Source organism: Doryrhamphus excisus, linkage group LG6 (assembly GCF_037039965.1).
Source record: "Doryrhamphus excisus strain RoL-2023G ecotype Guam linkage group LG6, RoL_Dexc_Guam_v1.1, whole genome shotgun sequence".
Lineage (NCBI taxonomy): Eukaryota > Metazoa > Chordata > Actinopteri > Syngnathiformes > Syngnathidae > Doryrhamphus > Doryrhamphus excisus.
Genome location: NC_136362.1, coordinates 21,362,510 through 21,379,913, shown reverse-complemented (window position 1 = coordinate 21,379,913; position 17,404 = coordinate 21,362,510). Strand labels below are relative to the sequence as shown.

Sequence of the window (17,404 nt, the reverse complement as noted above, 5' to 3'; positions counted from 1 at the left end):
TTTTTCTTATCCCAAACTTTACTGAGTTGAGGTTTACAAAGGGTGTGTGTACACACGCTTAATGGTGCCTTGCATCAAACTGTAACCAACAATAGCCATGACATCACTAGCTCGCCATCCTCACTATATCTGAAGTACAACTGTCGACTAGGATCTACGTCGCTAGCGGTCACCAGACAAAAAGTACAAATAATCACGAGAGAAACTCAGCTCTTTGGCAGCCATGTTGAGAGTAAGTGCTTTTCGCTCCATCAGATTCACATCACCCAATTCAAAGCAGAGGAACGCTTGAAAACTACAACAATGTCTGAAAACCTTCTAATTTAATAAATATAAATACATCTGAGGTTTTCTACAGATTTGTGAAAAGTTCAAAGTAGTTATTTCCCCCTCAAAGTCAATCCACCTGCATCAAATAAGAGGTTTCTTATCATAGTCAAAATAAATGTGATGCTTTCGGGGGTAAACGTGGGGATGTAAGGCTTGATTCTCTCCATCGGGAATACAATTCTTCTATTTGGACTGTTGAGATGTAGATGAACACATGACGACTGATGATGGGGAGGAAAATGTCAGCCTTCTTGACATTCTCCAAGTGTAACTTTTAATTTCTTTGGACAAGCAACTTGATGGGGCAGCCACCTTAAGCGAAAAGGTTATTGAAGTCCACGGCTGATTAAGCACAGTTCCAACACCCTAGTTAACGTCCATGTCGCTCTTGTTAAAAAGTCACCCAAATGAAAGGAAAATCACTAAATGAGAACATGTCTGTTAAGCTGCACATAGCTGACATATGAGGAGGAGAAAAACCTTCTTGTTGCCTCAGTAAGTAGTGCAAATTTTGACCTACTTAATTACCGGCTGATGGCTTCTTCCTCGAAAAAATGGAAATAAATTATTCATCATAAGGAAACCACAATCTAGAGAGCATGATAGGAAAGAGTTGTACTCAATGCACACCAAAGTCATTGGAAGTCCCAGCCGAAGTTTTTAAATAGAAGCCAGAGAGGCCATGGACGCTAAAGGAGGGGAGTGTGTGTAGGGTGGGGGTGAGGGTGGGTGCTCGCCTCGTAATCAGCAGTAGCCAGACCAGGAAATGCACTGTGAAGAGAAACGAACATCACTCCATGATGGCCCGATAAATGACGGGCTCCATGTTGTAGTCCTCTCTGTATCGGGAGTTGATGACCCGTTGTCGTTTGGAGTTCTGTTTGACGTCACTCTGAGCGAAGAGCTCGAAGCGCATGTCCGACGCCACCGACTGGGGGAAGGAAAAGCACATGTTCAGTCTGTATGTGATATCAGACCATCCACCTTCAAGTGTGGGACGTACCATTCGGGACTTGACCCGTTTGGGAAGATCTTCATCTAACGTGTACATGTCTTCTCGCTTGACGGAAATTTGAGACCCATCTTCAAATTCCACCTGGAGTCAGGCAGACAAACATGCGAATAAACAAACATGTACACATGTGTGCAGCATGCAGATGAACATAACCGGTTCTATGTTGACGTTCTTCTAATTTCAAAACCATTTGTCAAGTGAATGACTTTATTGATCAAAGTTCAAACTGTTGCCTTCCTTCCACTACTGTATAAAGAGGAGTTACCCCCTTGCTACACTGCGTTTCCTAAATAAAGCCTATAAAAATGAAAAAAAATGTTTCAAATGAACTAAAATACAATACAAAAGTACAAGGCAGAAGGACCATCTTAATTGTTAATGTAGTATTCTACATGGGCCACAAGGTGTCAGTAATGGTTTGGTGAAACAAGCACCAGATATGATTACCAGAACAGGCATTTATTGCAAGTTTAAATGATCTAAAAACAGGCACAATAATAACACGATAATCATCATAACACCGACTTTTGTTGGACAACCTGACTAGTATAAAAGACTATAACTCAAGTCTGAACCTCCTGGCCTCCACACGTGTGTCCGCTACGAGGGTCCCGTAGGGAACACATTTACTGTGACAGACATGAGCAGGAGTTTTGGCTTGTTTACTCTTCCAGGACTGCTAAAGTGTGCATCGGTTATCGATTTTATGTCTAATTTGTCCCATTTTCTCAGAGTACATCTACTATATTGGGTAATACAAATGTAAAGTTGACTATAGGGGTGTTATTTCATGTCTACATGACTCTAAAACCAAATTTGGGAGGTCAAAAACATTTTTTTCTATGCCGTAACAACAAAAATATTCCATTTGTATACAGTTAGGTCCATAAATATTTGGACAGACAAAGTTTTTCTAATTGTGGTACTGTACACTACCACAATGTATTTGAAATGACACAGTTCAGATGTAGTTCAAGTGCAGACTTTCAGCTTTAATTTAGTGGGTTGAACAAAAAGATTACATAAAAATGCCAGGGATTAAAGCAGTTTTTAAACACAATCCCTTCATTTCAGGGGCTCAAAAGTAATTGGACAAATTAAATAACTGAAAACTAAATGTTCATTCCTAATACTTGGTTGAAAACCCTTTGCTGGCAATGACTTCTTGAAGCGTTGAACTCATGGACATCACCAGATGCTGGATTTCCTCCATTCCAATGTTCTGCTAGGCCTGGACTGCAGCAGCTTTCATTTGCTGTTTGTTTGTGGGCCTTTCTGTCCTAAGTTTAGTCTTTAACGAGTGAAATGCATGCTCAATTGTGTTGAGATCAGGTGACTGACCTGGCCATTCAGGAATATACCACTACTTTGCTTTAATAAACTCCTGGGTTGCTTTTGCTGTATGTTTAGGGTCATTGTCCATCTGTATTATGAACCCCACCCAATCAATTTGGCTGAATTTGACTGGTTCTGAGCAGGTAGAATGTCCTGTGTCACATTATCAATAAACACCAGTGACCCAGTGCCACTGGCAGCCATGCAGGCCCAAGCCATCACACTGCCTCCCCTGTGTTTTACCCAGGATGTAGTGTGCTTTGGATCATGAGCTGTTCCAAGCTTTCACCATACTTTTTTCTTGCCATCATTCTGGCAGAGGTTGATCTTGGTATCATCTGTCCACAAAGAATGTTCTTCCAGAAACATTCTGGCTTTTTAAAATCTTTCTCAGCAAAGTCCAATTTACCCTTTCTATTCTTCAGACTTATGAGTGGTCTGTACCTTGCAGTGAACCTTCTGTATTTACTAGTGCAGTCTTCTCTTTATGGTAGACTTGGGTATTGATACGCCTACCTCCTGGAGAGTGGTGTTCACGTCACTTGGCTGTTGTGAAGGGGTTTGTCTTCACCATGGAAATGATTCTGCCAGCATCTACCAGCATTGTCTTCCGTGGACATCCAGGTCTTTTTCCGTTGCTGAGGTGACCAGTGCCTGCTTTCTTTCTCAGGATGTACCAAACTGTACATTTTGTCACTCCAAATGTTGTAGCCATTTTTCGGATGGGTTTTTTCTCTTCTCACAGTCTAAGGATGGCTTGGTTCACCTGCATGGAAAGCTCCTTTGACCGCACTTGTGTCAGAGCAAAATCTTCTGAATGCAAACACCACACCTCAGATCAATTCCAGGCCTTATATCTGCTTAATTTATATTGCTATAAAGAATGAATTGCCCAAACCTGCCCATGAAATAGCCTTTTGGTCAAATGTCCAATTACTTTTGGTCTCTTCAAAAAGAGGGTGGCCGATGTTAAAGAGCTGAAACTCCTAAACCCTACATTCAATTTGAATGCTGATGAAATAAAAGCTGAGAGTCTGCACTTTATGTCCATGTCCATTATATCACATATATCATATATATCATATATCATTTGAGTATGTTTTAGTAAAAGGGTAAAAAAAAACTTGTGTCAGTGTCCAAATATATATGGACCTAACTGTATAAGGAAGCCTCCTTCACGGCAATTTATTTATTGTGGTCGGGTAGGGAACCAATTAGGGACAACACTATCATCAAAACTAAATTTGCTTTCTTTATTTTTTTAAGCAGCCTTTGGAGAAGCCTGGGGTTGTCTGAAAAGCCAACGAATAAGCAAAACACACTTCTTGTTAATTATTTAGATGATAATTGAGCTGAAGTCCAGCTGGTTTGTCAACTCATTTTAAAAGTCATCTTCACACCACCCACAAAAGTCAATGTTGGGTGTGTGTGTGTGTGTGAACAGCTCCGACTGGGAATGGGGAATCAAAGCCATACAGGTCTACTGTTACAGCTCTGATGTGCCAGTTTTGCTGAACAGGGCACCATGTTGGGATACTGTTTGCTGCTGGTTTAAATGGGCAAACACTGAGCCATGTCATGTTGACACAGGGTCATGCTGGTATGATGTCAAACTATTTACACAGGGGATGCAGCTATCGGACACACCTTGGGCTAGAGACCCAAGCCATGTGAGGGTTTACTTTTCCAAACGTACCGTGTCAAGCTGAACTGAACAGTATAATTGAGATGGGGAGGGATGGTGAGACAAAAGGACCTACCAAGTACATTGGGATGGAGTGGGACGCCACGAACTTGGCCCCATACACCAACCCATCCGTCCACCGCACTGACACGGCAGCCCCCTCTGCAGGTGGCCCCAGACGAATACAGTCCCGGTTCTGGAGAAACACAGCAAATTAGAGTCAGCCCGGACTTCAAGTATGGGACACCTGATACAGAAGAATGATGTCTGATAAGTAACTGACCTCTATGTCCTCTGGAAGTAGGTTGTCGCTGTAAGAGCCATCGTCGAACACGACCTCATAGAAGGTGGCAGTGGTCAACTCTACTACCTCGCTGTGGTAGTACCGACCATTTCTGTATTTGCAGATCACCCTCTGCCTCACTGTCAGCTCTCGCATGGAGTCCTTATTACGCTGTGGACCACAAGAACACTGTTAAAGACTATGGTTTCATCTCGGTTAGACTGTACATCATAAATCGATAACTTATTCATGTCTCCATTCTCTATGCTTCAAGGCAATAAAAGGGATTATTGTGGAAAATAAGTTGAAACTTGGACGCTGCATGGCGGGACAAGTGGTCAACACGCAGGCCTCACAGCTAGGAGACAGGAGTTCAATTCCACCCTTGGCCATCTCTGTGTGGAGTTTGCATGCGACTCCAAAATGTGAGTGTGAATGGTTGTGTGTCTATATGTGCCCTGTGATTGGCTGGCGACCAGTCCAGGGTGTACCCCGCCTCTCGCCCCAAGACAGCTGGGATAGGTTTCAGCATAAGCGGTAGAAAATGAATGAAGTTGAAACTTATCAGCACACGGTTTACTTTCACATGGAGAACACCTTGACAGAAACCGAATTTGCATTCACCACATGTAGACTTTGTTTTTTTCACGTTTCAGTGTAGTGACAGATGTCGGTCCCCAATTAAGAATTGAAACTGGCACTAGAAAGGACCCCTATGGTGCTATGCAGGCTGTGAAGCCAGCATTTGAATTCTCACTGCTTTGTACGGCTTAATACTCCAGTGCACAAAACTAAGAAACAAGCTAATTATAGATTTTCCACTTTAGACAAACTTATGTGCCTTAGGACAAAGACTCTCTTTGTTATCCAGTGTATGAGGCAGGAAAAACTAATTAAATATGTCTGGAAATAACCAACAAATAACCTAACTTTCTGCTACCTCATTTTGCCTTGAATTGCATCAGACTAGCTCATATGAACATCAAATGTAATAATGAAACACAATTCATCTGGCACTTACATTGAGTTTAAAAAAAATAAAATAAAAATTATAATAATAATTGAATAAGTGTCTCTTTAAAAAATAAAAGGTCTCTCAAGGTCTCTGCAGATCTGCAACTTTCCCATCAGTAAAGAATTTCATTGGATGTCACCGCATTTGCCGCCAGGTAACCGTAATAACTGAAGTCATTACGTCTGCAGTCTGCCTCTGAAATTGGTCTGCTAGCATGATTGCATGTTATTATATTATATTTATATTATAAAAACAATGACTCGCTGCAGCGCTACACCTCCAATGAAAAGCACGTATCTCTGCAACTGAAACTCAATATATTTGTTTATTGTCATTCTGGAGCGTTACCTCAACTATAGGGGGTGCTTTGTGCCTCTGACAGGTGATGTAGACAATGAAAGGCCAGTCATCCGGGTGCATAAGGACGCCGGCGGCCTGAGCGCAAGTGGGGTGGAATGCAGTGGAGCAGCGTCCGTGGGAGCACTGAACACAGCAGCCCCTCACCTCCCTCTTCATCCGCTTCCTGCAGAAAACACACTTCTGCCAAAGACAAAAGATCCAAACCACGTGGGGGTGTCAAAAGGTTTGAAGCAGTGGTGTAAAGTCACAGTAGTGCAGGGGGGAAGGAAAGGAGGAGGAGGAAGGAAACAAGTAGGAGGAAGATAAATAAAACGGTATTAGACGCAGGCACACATCCTTTTCAGTAAAATCTCTGACATCATGTGCACTTATATAGAAGCACATTGACTGACTCAGGCCCCACTGAGATGAAAAGCACTGACAATGGAAAGAAGGCCAACCATTGAGGCCAAAGCCCTGAATCATTCTGTCAAATTATTTGCTTCATGATTCATCTATAAAATGGCGCCAGCATAACAAAAATAAAAAGACTAAAATAAGAAGTACAAGTGCGTGAGGAAGGCATTTTCACTTTAATGTGTCAAAAAGATGCCATTACCACACTGTCAGGGTTCACATGGATTTCATTCTTGGAAACGTGCAAAAGGAAGGGACATTATTTGTGATGTGTGTGCATCACGGATAGGAAGTGTTAGCCGTCTTACCAGTTTGAATCGTGGCAGTGGGATTGCAGAGAGATCAATAGGACTCCGCTCAGTGATGTTGACAAAGTGAGCTTCTAGTACAGTGATGGCACACAGCACATGAACCCACCTGTCAGACAGACAAACACCAAGTTGACTCTAGACAAATAGTACCAAGTCCAGGAAACAATATTGTGCAACAAAAAAAACAAAAACCAAACCCATCCTCCCACTTCAGTCTACGGTATAAAGATTAGGAAAACAAGTTACATCCATTTTAAAAATCCATGACTGTAGTGGAAAATTTACACTGCTAATCTGCCTCCAAAGAAAACACAGTGCTAGCAAAAAAGGCCAAAACTTGAGGCTTGAATGGTGCTTCAAAAATAATTGCATTGTGTCAAAGTTAAACCGGACCTGCTATGCTCATTTTCGACCCTTTGTATTGAGTTGTGGACTCCTAAAGAGCAGCTACACATGATAACCCGGACAGAAATCTTTCTAGAGCTTCCACCATCTACACCTACAGTATTCCAGCTGTATTTCCTTAGATTTTTTCTTGGATTTCTAAAACTGCAATTTAGTCCACCCACGGCGCGCCGCCGGACACGCCCACTCTGCTGTGATTGGTCCCACTGAACAGTTTTTACAGCTTGTTGCCGGGTAACAAGTAAAAAATGGGTTTGCCCCTTGGTGACCATTGGAAAACATAGGTCCTAAGTTGAGACCATTGAGAAGCCCTAGTGTAAAGGTACATGTATACCATGAAATCAAAGTTAGCATAAAAAAACAAAATAAAGACATTGTACCTTTATAAAGTACCTTAACACACAAATGTGTAGCAACCTGACAAAGATATGAGAAGGCTTATAGCCTTCAATTAGGAATTTCCATTCATTTTAGTAGGCATTAGCACAGGCAATGACAAGAGGCTACATTGCTTTGCATTCTTGCCTTGACTTTATCACTTTGCCTTGAAAACAGTCAATTCAGATATTCTCCAACTTTCAGTCCTTGATCATTCCAGCATTGACTATATTCCTTAGTCAATCCATTGTAATGTTGCCCATATAATATTCAAACAGCAGATGAAATAGCCAAAAGGCGTTGAAGCTCGCCTAGCTGATGTGTGGTGTGGTGGATTTTTTAGTCAGTAAACGACTTGAGGCTGAATCAGCATCTCTGCTGGTTTGCAGTCATTGCTTATTTTAATATATCTGAAGAGCTGAATAGTCTTTTTATGTCCAAGTGGGGAAAAAAGTTCATGAAGAGGAAATGTGGCTGCAACAAAACAAGATGACTTACTTGTCATTGTTGGCTCTCTGCAGAGCTCCACCTCTGAGAGAACACAGACAACAATCCTGAATCAAGAAACAAAATGTTTAATAACTGGAATTGAAAACCATAAATCGACCACAGAAATACCACAACATCGATAAACTGCAATTACAAAGCAAAACATCCCTTCCATTGAGCGCATTTAACTATACATGAGACTCACAATGAATGCAAAGTGGCCAAACACTGGGCAATATTCCCAGATTGTTCTACAAAAGACTGATGGGAATGCAGACAGATAAGATAACGCACACAAACAAATTGAGGAACAATGTTTTGACAATCAATAACACACAAAGGAAGGGAGCCCTCCCAGTGTGTCAAAAAGGGAGGCAGAAAGCCAAGTTTATTTGAAAGTGAGAAAAAGTTAAAAATACTAAAATGCGTTTATGCTGTTTTTTAAAACCTAATGGCAGGCAACATTTTACCGGGGTGCATGTGAGGGCAGCAGTGTTTGCGCCTTTACTGCCCACTGCGTTGTTGTTAAATTTTTGTGTATTTTTTACCAGAGGAACAGCATGCACTCACAACACATGCAAGATTTTTAAAGAACACAAAAATAAAAAGCCATCTCAAATGTGTTGTGCAGCAGCTCTCAATGGCAACGCTGGGTTTAGTGGCTCGTCCACCCAGTACAGTATTTTATAAGTAGGGACACAACAACCTTGCTGCGTTTTAGAGCAGCCTGTCAACCTACAAAAATGTATGAATAATTGAAAGCCCAGGACACAAACCTCAGAAGTAGCATCGGCTTTGCAGCGAGCACACAACCAGTCATCCTGTTCCACTTCTTCCCTAACACCATAGCAACCTGAACAGGAAGAGACAGGAACACTCAAATATACATATTTTTTATGGATTTTGCTACAGTTTTTAATCCTCTGCATCAAGGCTCTTGGCCCAACTAGGCGATTAAACTTGTATCTTTACCTGCACTACATTTATGGAATAGCATTTTCATTATTAACCAAGTGTCATGGAGGGTAATTAAGCAAGTGACAAAAAGTATGTGAATAAAAAAAGCTTACTGGTATGCACACGGACGCAGCACCGAGAACAGCTGACCAGCCGGCTGGTGCCGTCCTCTTTGATATGAGGGTTGGAGAGTTGGCCCTCTCCGCTATCACTGGCCTTGTTGGTATGGGTGTTAAAACACATTTCAGGAATGAGCGGTTTGGACCACTGGCACCCCTGGCGGTTCACCAATGTCACACTGGAACTCCCATGGCTGGCCTCAGACTAAAAGAAAATCATTTATTGAAGTTATATGTTGCATTTCACCCAAGTATGATCGGAATGTCATTTCTTGCAATATGAAAGAATTTAACTTTTCATTTAAATGCGATGGATGCTGGGTGTATGCGAACGCATCTGTATGCCTGTACAGTATGTCCACTGGGAGCTTTAGAGGCCTGCTTGCTGTTATGAGTGAAGTTTGGTAAGCAATTTTGATTGTCGATCTTGCACACGTTTTTGTGATCAATACTTTATTGATTCATGTTTGTCTGAATAAATGCATGTCTGTTGCGGTTTGACTATAGTACATATAGCAAAACAGAACATAACATGACTGTGGTGGCATACAAAATACTTGGACAGTAACACTGCTTGTAATAACCTTTAATAAGCAGTAATTAAAGTTAATAAACCTCTAATTATATGAATATAATTAAATATTCAATGTTTATCTGCATTAATAAGCCCCTAAAGGATTTATTAAAGGGGACCTATTATGCTTTTCCCACTTTTCTGACCTATAAATGTAGTTAGAAGGTTGTATTCTCGTGTTAAACAATGCCAAAGTTTCAGATAATGAGGTGTGCGCATTTGGACAGTGAGCCCTGAAAGAAGTTTGAGTTGGCTCAAAAGGCTCGGTTTCAAATGGCGTGGTAAAACTGCCCCTTCCTTATAAGACTTCCTTATATGGGCATGGCTATAAGCCAAATAAGCTCTTTGCCCTCCCCCATGCTCTGCTCCGCTGTTAACTCGCTAGCAATGGCTCGTATGGGAAAGTCACATTTGTATACAATTCCTAACGACGCCACCATCAGGCACAAGTGGTCGGAGTTCCTGATTCCCTACCAGCAAAGGAAATGCATTTTAATCTGTCAACAGCATTTCACACTGGACTGTTTCAAGAACATTTGCCCCTATGCAGCTACTAACTAACTAACCGACCATGCTGACGCCTTTCCAACATTACTTGGTCGTGTGGAAGAGTTTCCTAAAAGAGGTTCCTAACTGTGTTAGTTTTATGTCAGTCATGGAGCAAAAGCGCTTGCCGTGGGTGAAATACATTAAAACAGACCAAAGAAATACAGCTGAATAAGTGCAGATTCTGGAAGAACTACAAAGCTTTGTGTGCTGGTTATCATGTGTAGCTGCTCTTAAAGGAGTGTACAACTCACTACAAAGGGCCGAAAAATTTGCATAATTTAATGAATGCATTTGTGAGATATTTATTGACAATAGTGCTCAGGTAGGTAATAATGCCTTCTGAAGGCTAGTAAATCCTGGTATTATGTACTTATTGACATGCTGCTCTGCAGCTACTAGATCTAACGTGGGAACAGTGCTGTATTAGGATAAATTAAAAAAATATTGTGGACTTTGTTAAAAATGCTGTGGGAATCTCATTAGGATTATGACATAATATGTAATAAATCAATAATACATGTTGAATTATTATTGATACAATGTATTTTATCTAACCTTGATCATGTTAATATCAGCAAATGTTAATACCTTGCATTACTACTTAATAATGCTTATTACAAGCTCCTTAATATAAAGTGTTACATGGTTAAGGTTAACTGAGTGGCCTATGACAAGAGACAGCCATGAAAGATAAATGTGTGGTAGTTCTCACCCGATGGTAGGTGTGGAAGAGCAGGCATATGGAGCAATACGGAGCCTGCTCGCCCATTCTCTTGTTGTACTCCCACTCCACCTGGTGGTTTAAAGGCCGACACTGCCACAGTTGCTTCAGCGGCTTTGCCCACTCCTCCTTCTCCTCTTGTTCTACTTCCTCTTCTGTATATAGCTCTACAGGACCAAAGACAACAGAGACGTGGTGTGGCAAAGGGAACATTGAAAAAAAAGGATAAAACATAAAAATACTAATTTATGATCATGCAGAAAACCTAGAGTTTAAATAATAATAATAATAATCAAAACCATGAAGTTGTGCTTACCATCCTCGCTGTATACCTCTCTGAATAGAGGGTGATGGCGGGGAAGTTTCCGGAGTTGGCCTTCCTGCTGTTGCTTGGTGATTAATGACATGCAGTAGGACTGTTCTTCTGACACCTGGTGGTAAAACAAAATACTGTACAAGACTGTACATTTCTTGGAAAAAACCCTGCATAACTCCATTGGACCCTAGAGACATGTTATAGAGTCTGTAAAATAGCAAATAACTGAATGGATTATTTAAAAATCTATGTTTTAGATCCACCTACAAGTACTTCCATAATAAATCTGAGCTCTTGCTTTGACTTGCATTGGCTCTTTCAAGACGACAATGGCACTATCCAAAAAAGGGCATTGGCTATATTGTTGTTTGGAACAGGATGTTTACATTTGAACGTTTCAACAATTTTGGCAATCATCTAATGTGTCTTCCCATGTAATGCAAGTCAAACAGTTATTATGCTATTCTTGAGGGATAAACCTGCCAGAACAGTATATAGCCAGTACAGAGCCACCATAATCTATAATGTTAAGAATCAAGACTGGTAAATTACTTAAAGCTGTTTTAGTTTGTTTGCCATGCAAGCAGCAAAGGGAAAAAGTGTATGCATGCCATTGTGGTAAATGATGTGCCAGGAAGAATAAAATAAATATACATACCTTTTCTTTATTTTGGTTTGTGAGGGGCTCCATTTTGTTGATCTGAGTGGATGGTGTCATGCAGCCAGGCTCATCCTTGGCTTTCACAACTGCATCCTGAACATCAACGGTCACTGAAACACTGAGTTTGTCCTCATCTTTGTCTTTTTCCACAGACTGTTCAGTTTCACTGGTGAGAAACATCCTAAATTCTGGCCTGGGTTCCATATTTCCACTGCCTGATGCCTGCGATGAAGATGGAGCTTGCAAGGGCGACAGTGTGGTGCCTCCGAGCTGGAGAAGACTGGGCTGATGCTCTTTGGCGTAGCTGTGCACCTGCAGCTGAGTGGGAAGCTGCTGTTTTTCCCGAGGGTAGCTGTGCACTTGCAGGATGTCTTTTTGGGTGACTGTCCGATGGAAGAGCAAGCTGGCTACACCCATTTTACGGACAGGCTGTCCCGCGGCAGGTGACAGACGACCATTATGAGACTGGGAAGAGAATGCAGGCGCACGAGTCTTGGCGTAGTGAGGCGGGCGGCTTGCATCACTTGTGCTTCTGTGAAACGGGTCCATCAAAGTAAGCTTGGTCGGTGTGACCACCAACTTCGGGGGGCCTGTCCATAAAAAATCAGTGGAATTGGTTTTAAATCAGTCAAAGTTGAAAAGAAGATGTTTTAAAGACCTATGTAACCTATGTAAACCCTATGTAGTGATAATACCTTTATTTCTCTTTCCATCTTGTGGCACAATACGTGGTGGTAAAAGATTTAGCCTGGGGCGCTTTGCATACAGTGTCATTTCCCCGTTTTCATCTTCATCTTCGGGAAGAACCTCCTCGGGTAGCTCCAGACACACCCGGTGTCTCTTGGTCTCAATTCTCTGAGGGGGGCTGAAGATGATTCAAATGAAGACATTTAGGAAGTATACTTAACACACTGTAGCACACAGCCATTATAGTCAAGTGAGTTCCCCAGAAATGGTGTCTTTCCTACAGTCAAGAGCGGTGGAGTTATCTTCATAGTCTTGGGGCTGCATGAGTGATGTCAACCCTGGTGAGCCACGGTTAACAGAGAAACACGATCTAACATGTTCTTGAGATGCCCCTGGGACACCATCAACTTCTTAGTATTAATCATGGTGTATATATTTACAATTATCTCTGTCAAGCCACTGAAAATTAAATGAGGATCATTTATATATAATAAACCTGTAACCGTAATCCTTAAATGGTAAATGCCATATTTTGCAAAACCGCTTAAACTAATGCTCAAAGTCTACACTTTGAATCAAAGAAAGCGCATTGTTAAAAATAGTTATTACATTTTAGAGACGTTTTATTGGAGGCCCGATTATAACGTATCACTGATTAATCAACATCGGTGAATATGTAACCAATATATGAACTTTTTTTGCTGCGTGGGCGTCCTGACGCTTCGTTTCTGTGTGTCCCCTGTCCGAGTACGTGGCCCCTCCTCCTCAGACACTGGGGCAGCCTGCCTCTCTCACTCGGCCACAGCAGAGGAGCCAACGGGAGAAACTGCTTTTTATTACACCGCGGTAAACTGTGACTTTGTAAAACAATATAACACTTGATATACTAGTTTTGAAAGCAGCTACATTGTTACATAAAATGTAATTGTACAAATGTTGATGAGGAGTGTTTGTATGTGGAATACACAGCATACCATGTCTATAACAATATTGAGATCTGTTCAAGAGCACATTCACGGCATGTGACATACCTCTTCCGGACTTCATCATCCTGGCCACTCTCCATGGAGCAACTGCTACCATTACTGGTAAAATTAAAGGAGTCACCCAAGAACTCCTTAGCCTCTGGGGTGGGCCGTGAGTGGTCAATGGCCGCCGTATCTCGCCCAGCTAGCCACTGTTCATAGCGATCTGGCTGGAATTTCTTGACGAACACGCCCATGGAAATCTTTACCATGTCCTTCCGGCATGAGCACTAATTTGGGAAAGAAGATAATTGGAATGATTATGATGCAATTTAGGGTTGTAGGGTTTCCGCTAAACAAAAATGGATAACTAATAATATGGCCATTCTTGTTAAAGTTAGGTTTACTCTTATCAAGAAACACTCTTGATTTTGGAATTCTCACCAAAACCGCTTGCTTGCCATACTCTATCCATCGCTCAGTAGCAAAGTTGGTGGATTCTGCACAGTTGAAACCATGGTTGAAGCCAGCATGGTAGGCATAGGGAAAGGTAATCATGAACTCGCCAGCATCTTGAGTAATCTAACAGGAGAGGAAACAAGTAATAAATGCTATAACTCCAAGGAATAATCAGGTAAAATTAGCACAAAAAACCCTGTGAATACCTTTTCAAATGGAATGCCATATTTCTTCAGTATGGAAGGGGATATCAGGGTCATCTTGTGCCTCAAAAAGGCTTCACAAGTTTGAGCGCTACCAGGGAAGAAACCTGCAACAGATAGATGCTTGATCACTTATAACAGATTCAATCTACTATAAATATCTATAGATAATTATTTTGCTGCGCTCATACCTTGAGCCAGACGCTCAAATCTTCTCCCATGCTCTGGAGGGACACAGTACCTGCAGACATTAAAGGTGGTGTTATTCATAGTGAGATCACAGACATCAGTCTTGGAAATCTGATGCTGCACAGGAAAAGCGTCTTTTAGCCATAGAAGTTATTCAACAAACTTTGAACAGCGGAGGGCTTTATAATACTGTTACAGCATTCCTGCAGTATAATTTAATTTTTGATGTGACTTTCTTTTTACCAGGATTTGGGCTCTCCAAAGTGTAAGTAGTTGATACTATATAGGTCCATGTCCTCTGTGTGCCATGCAAAGGTGGTCTTCCACATGCCAAAATACAAGTAGGGTGTATTAACGCCCTCAATCGTGATGCCACTATCAGATTCCACCGTGTCCAAAATAGTGTTTAGATGACAAATGTTCCACTCTTTGACCTCCTGCAACAAGAATGTAAAGGTAAACAGAAGATATTGAAATTTGTGTTGCATACATAAATGTTCAAATATTACATAGGTGGTCCGGGGTGAAAATATACTCAAATATAAACTCACAGGATTGTATAAACTCCCACTGACATCCGCCCCATATATAGGAGGATTAAATGTCACATTCTTCCAGTACTTCCTTTCCAGTTCATCAAAATCATCATAGTGAGGGCTACAGAATCTGCAAAAAGGTAGAAAAATTAATTAATATCTACAAATGGTCGGAGAAAACCACACCATATCCAACCAGAGACCGTCCAATTAGGTTATTGTTACTGTACGCCATCAGTTAAATACAATACATACAGTTACAACAATAATTCTTCAGATGTGATGTTGTGTAAGTACAATAACCATATACTGTATGCCTGTAATTCTTCCTTAATGTGTACAAATGAATTTTAAATGTGTCTAATAACTGTGAACAGCATATTATAGGGTTTAGAGTATAAAATTGGCATTTATTAGCACTTCTTACAGGTGCGTCCATTGTTTGTGTTTTTAGAGAAATACTTTATTCATTTCCGAGATATTCACAGGGATCTATGGTACCATTTATAGCATATGTAGAGATTTCCAGTAGTCGTATAAGCCTTTCCACTTTCCACTGCTACTGTTTCACCACAGGGGTGATGTATGTGTGTTTTTTGTTCAACTACGGCTGCTACTTCTAGTAAATATCCACCTGTTACCTCCACTTCAACATGACTAGTCCTGGTAAATATGCATATGTCGGTGCCTTCATCCGTATATGTGTTTGCTTGATATACATTACATGTATAATGACTTACGTATTAAAGTATCTATATTTTGATTTGAGAAGAAATTTTAGGGCCTACTACTAAAGTAAATCTGCACCAAACGCAAATTCTAAAACAACTGCATGGAAGAATGGAAAAAGTTGATCACATTTTTCAACTTACTTGTCACTGTTTGCAATCTTGCGGAACTCTTTGACAAACATTGATTTCTTCTGGATGTTGTATTGAGTGAAAAGGCCCGATTGGCCTGTCACTACCTGCTGAATGGGTGCAGGAATAACCAAATTGTCTATGTCATCATATGATTGCCTGGGTTTCCATTCCTTTGGTGGAACCACCTGGAAGGGGAGAGGAGAATTATTATTATTATTATTATTATAAAACATTATCTATTTATTAGCTGCACATTGTCTGTTTGCAATTATGTCAGCAATTTGTAATTAGTAAAGTTACAAATCCTGCAACTGTTGCACAAAGTTGGAAAGTGTGTGTGAAATACAAGTACATACTTTGGCCAGGCCTGCCTTGTGTGCTCCTTGGGACTCCATATATGCTACATAGCGGCTGAAGTTTGCAAATTCCTCAGCAGTGGGGTAAAATGTCATGATGCCCTTGGAGCCATGGTTATGGGGAAGTGTGTCTGAAGCCATCCCAAAATGATGACAGCTCCTGCACATCGTGAAAGGGAGGATGCAAAAATGTGCAAAATATGATATGTAGTAGTCGTAAACATGGCAAATGGAATAACTAAACACTAGATAGGATAATTGAAGCATTCATTGGCCTTGCTCACTGAAAACGTTATTTTAAAAATACAGTCGTTTTAGGTTGGATTATAACGTTTAACACTTTGGCCATTTCTGATTGGTTGGACCAGAGTCTCTTTAATCTGGCCGGATTGTGGAAAACCGAACGGCTATCGTTAGCTTGTCGTCTGTAGCTTTATCTTATTTGTACAAAAACACAAACATCCTTTTAAATTGATAGCGGTTTTTCTGGCTGTTATTTGCTAACATCTAACGGCGTACACATGAGAATACGCCATTCTTGAGAGAACTCATTCGAAATACAATCACTGGTTCCCTGCTGGGGATACGACTATGTCCCGAAAGTCCGACCAATTACATTGCAAGAGTAGCACGTCGTCGGCAGGGCATGTTTTAACATTCAACGATAAACCTCGATTAATTCTCAAATTACAGGTATCCAACGAACAGAACGATTTTCAACGACTTGCAAAAGACGATACGAAATTAGTCGGCGAGTTGTCGTCCAGGAAGTATACAGCACCACAACTGTCGTTAGCTGTAGCAGTTCCGGGCTACCACAGCTAGCAGATTAGCATTTCGACTTCACAAGATGTAATTCTGGTAAAATAAAGAGCAGACGCGACGCGCAGTTACTCACCACTTACTCTCCGCTGAACAGAAATTAGTCTCCTGTCGCTTTTGTTGTCTGAAATCAATAAATCACGAATAGATAGAGGACAGCGGATTGACTGCCAACTGGGAGCCCCATGAGTGGAACACTAGCCTCCATTACCTCAGTTACGCACGCGCGCACACGCACATCGGATTTTGTTTACCACACGCGCATGGGACACGTTCAGCCAATCAGAGTACGAGTCTACTCCTTTGTCAGATGGTGGCGCTATTGAGCTTTGGGGTATTTTTACATAATCATAATAATGGGTCTATTTATCTATCCGCACACAATGTTTGAGTCTTTCTCTTGGCAAAATGACTACACAAATGAAC

The 17,404-nt window shown here is 41.2% G+C and overlaps 1 protein-coding gene across 1 annotated transcript; it reads right to left on the bottom strand.

Moving 5' to 3' along the window:
* On the bottom strand, positions 1-17,207 carry kdm4ab (lysine (K)-specific demethylase 4A, genome duplicate b). The gene is made up of 22 exons (XM_058065978.2): positions 17,055-17,207; positions 16,157-16,316; positions 15,810-15,985; positions 14,953-15,067; positions 14,645-14,838; positions 14,404-14,453; positions 14,216-14,319; positions 13,995-14,132; positions 13,617-13,840; positions 12,594-12,763; positions 11,896-12,488; positions 11,238-11,352; positions 10,913-11,088; positions 9,072-9,282; positions 8,778-8,854; positions 8,011-8,066; positions 6,727-6,835; positions 6,011-6,202; positions 4,648-4,818; positions 4,441-4,560; positions 1,334-1,426; positions 1-1,261 (listed from the first exon to the last, which is right to left on the bottom strand). The coding sequence occupies exons 2-22, from the start codon at positions 16,295-16,297 to the stop codon at positions 1,121-1,123; spliced, it is 3,366 nt and encodes a 1,121-aa protein (XP_057921961.2). The 5' UTR covers positions 16,298-16,316; positions 17,055-17,207; the 3' UTR covers positions 1-1,120.
* Between the last annotated feature and the right edge of the window lie 197 nt (positions 17,208-17,404).

Bases quoted from the DNA above. Each gene is read 5' to 3' on its own strand.
- kdm4ab (XM_058065978.2), bottom strand. From the start codon at position 16,297: ATGGCTTCAGACACACTTCCCCATAACCATGGCTCCAAGGGCATCATG. The intron at 1,427-4,440 runs GTAGGTCCTTTT...GCCTGACTCCAG, and splicing joins ACTCCATCCCAATGTACTTG to GTGGAATTTGAAGATGGGTC. The intron at 1,262-1,333 runs GTACGTCCCACA...TCCTTCCCCCAG, and splicing joins AACGGGTCAAGTCCCGAATG to TCGGTGGCGTCGGACATGCG.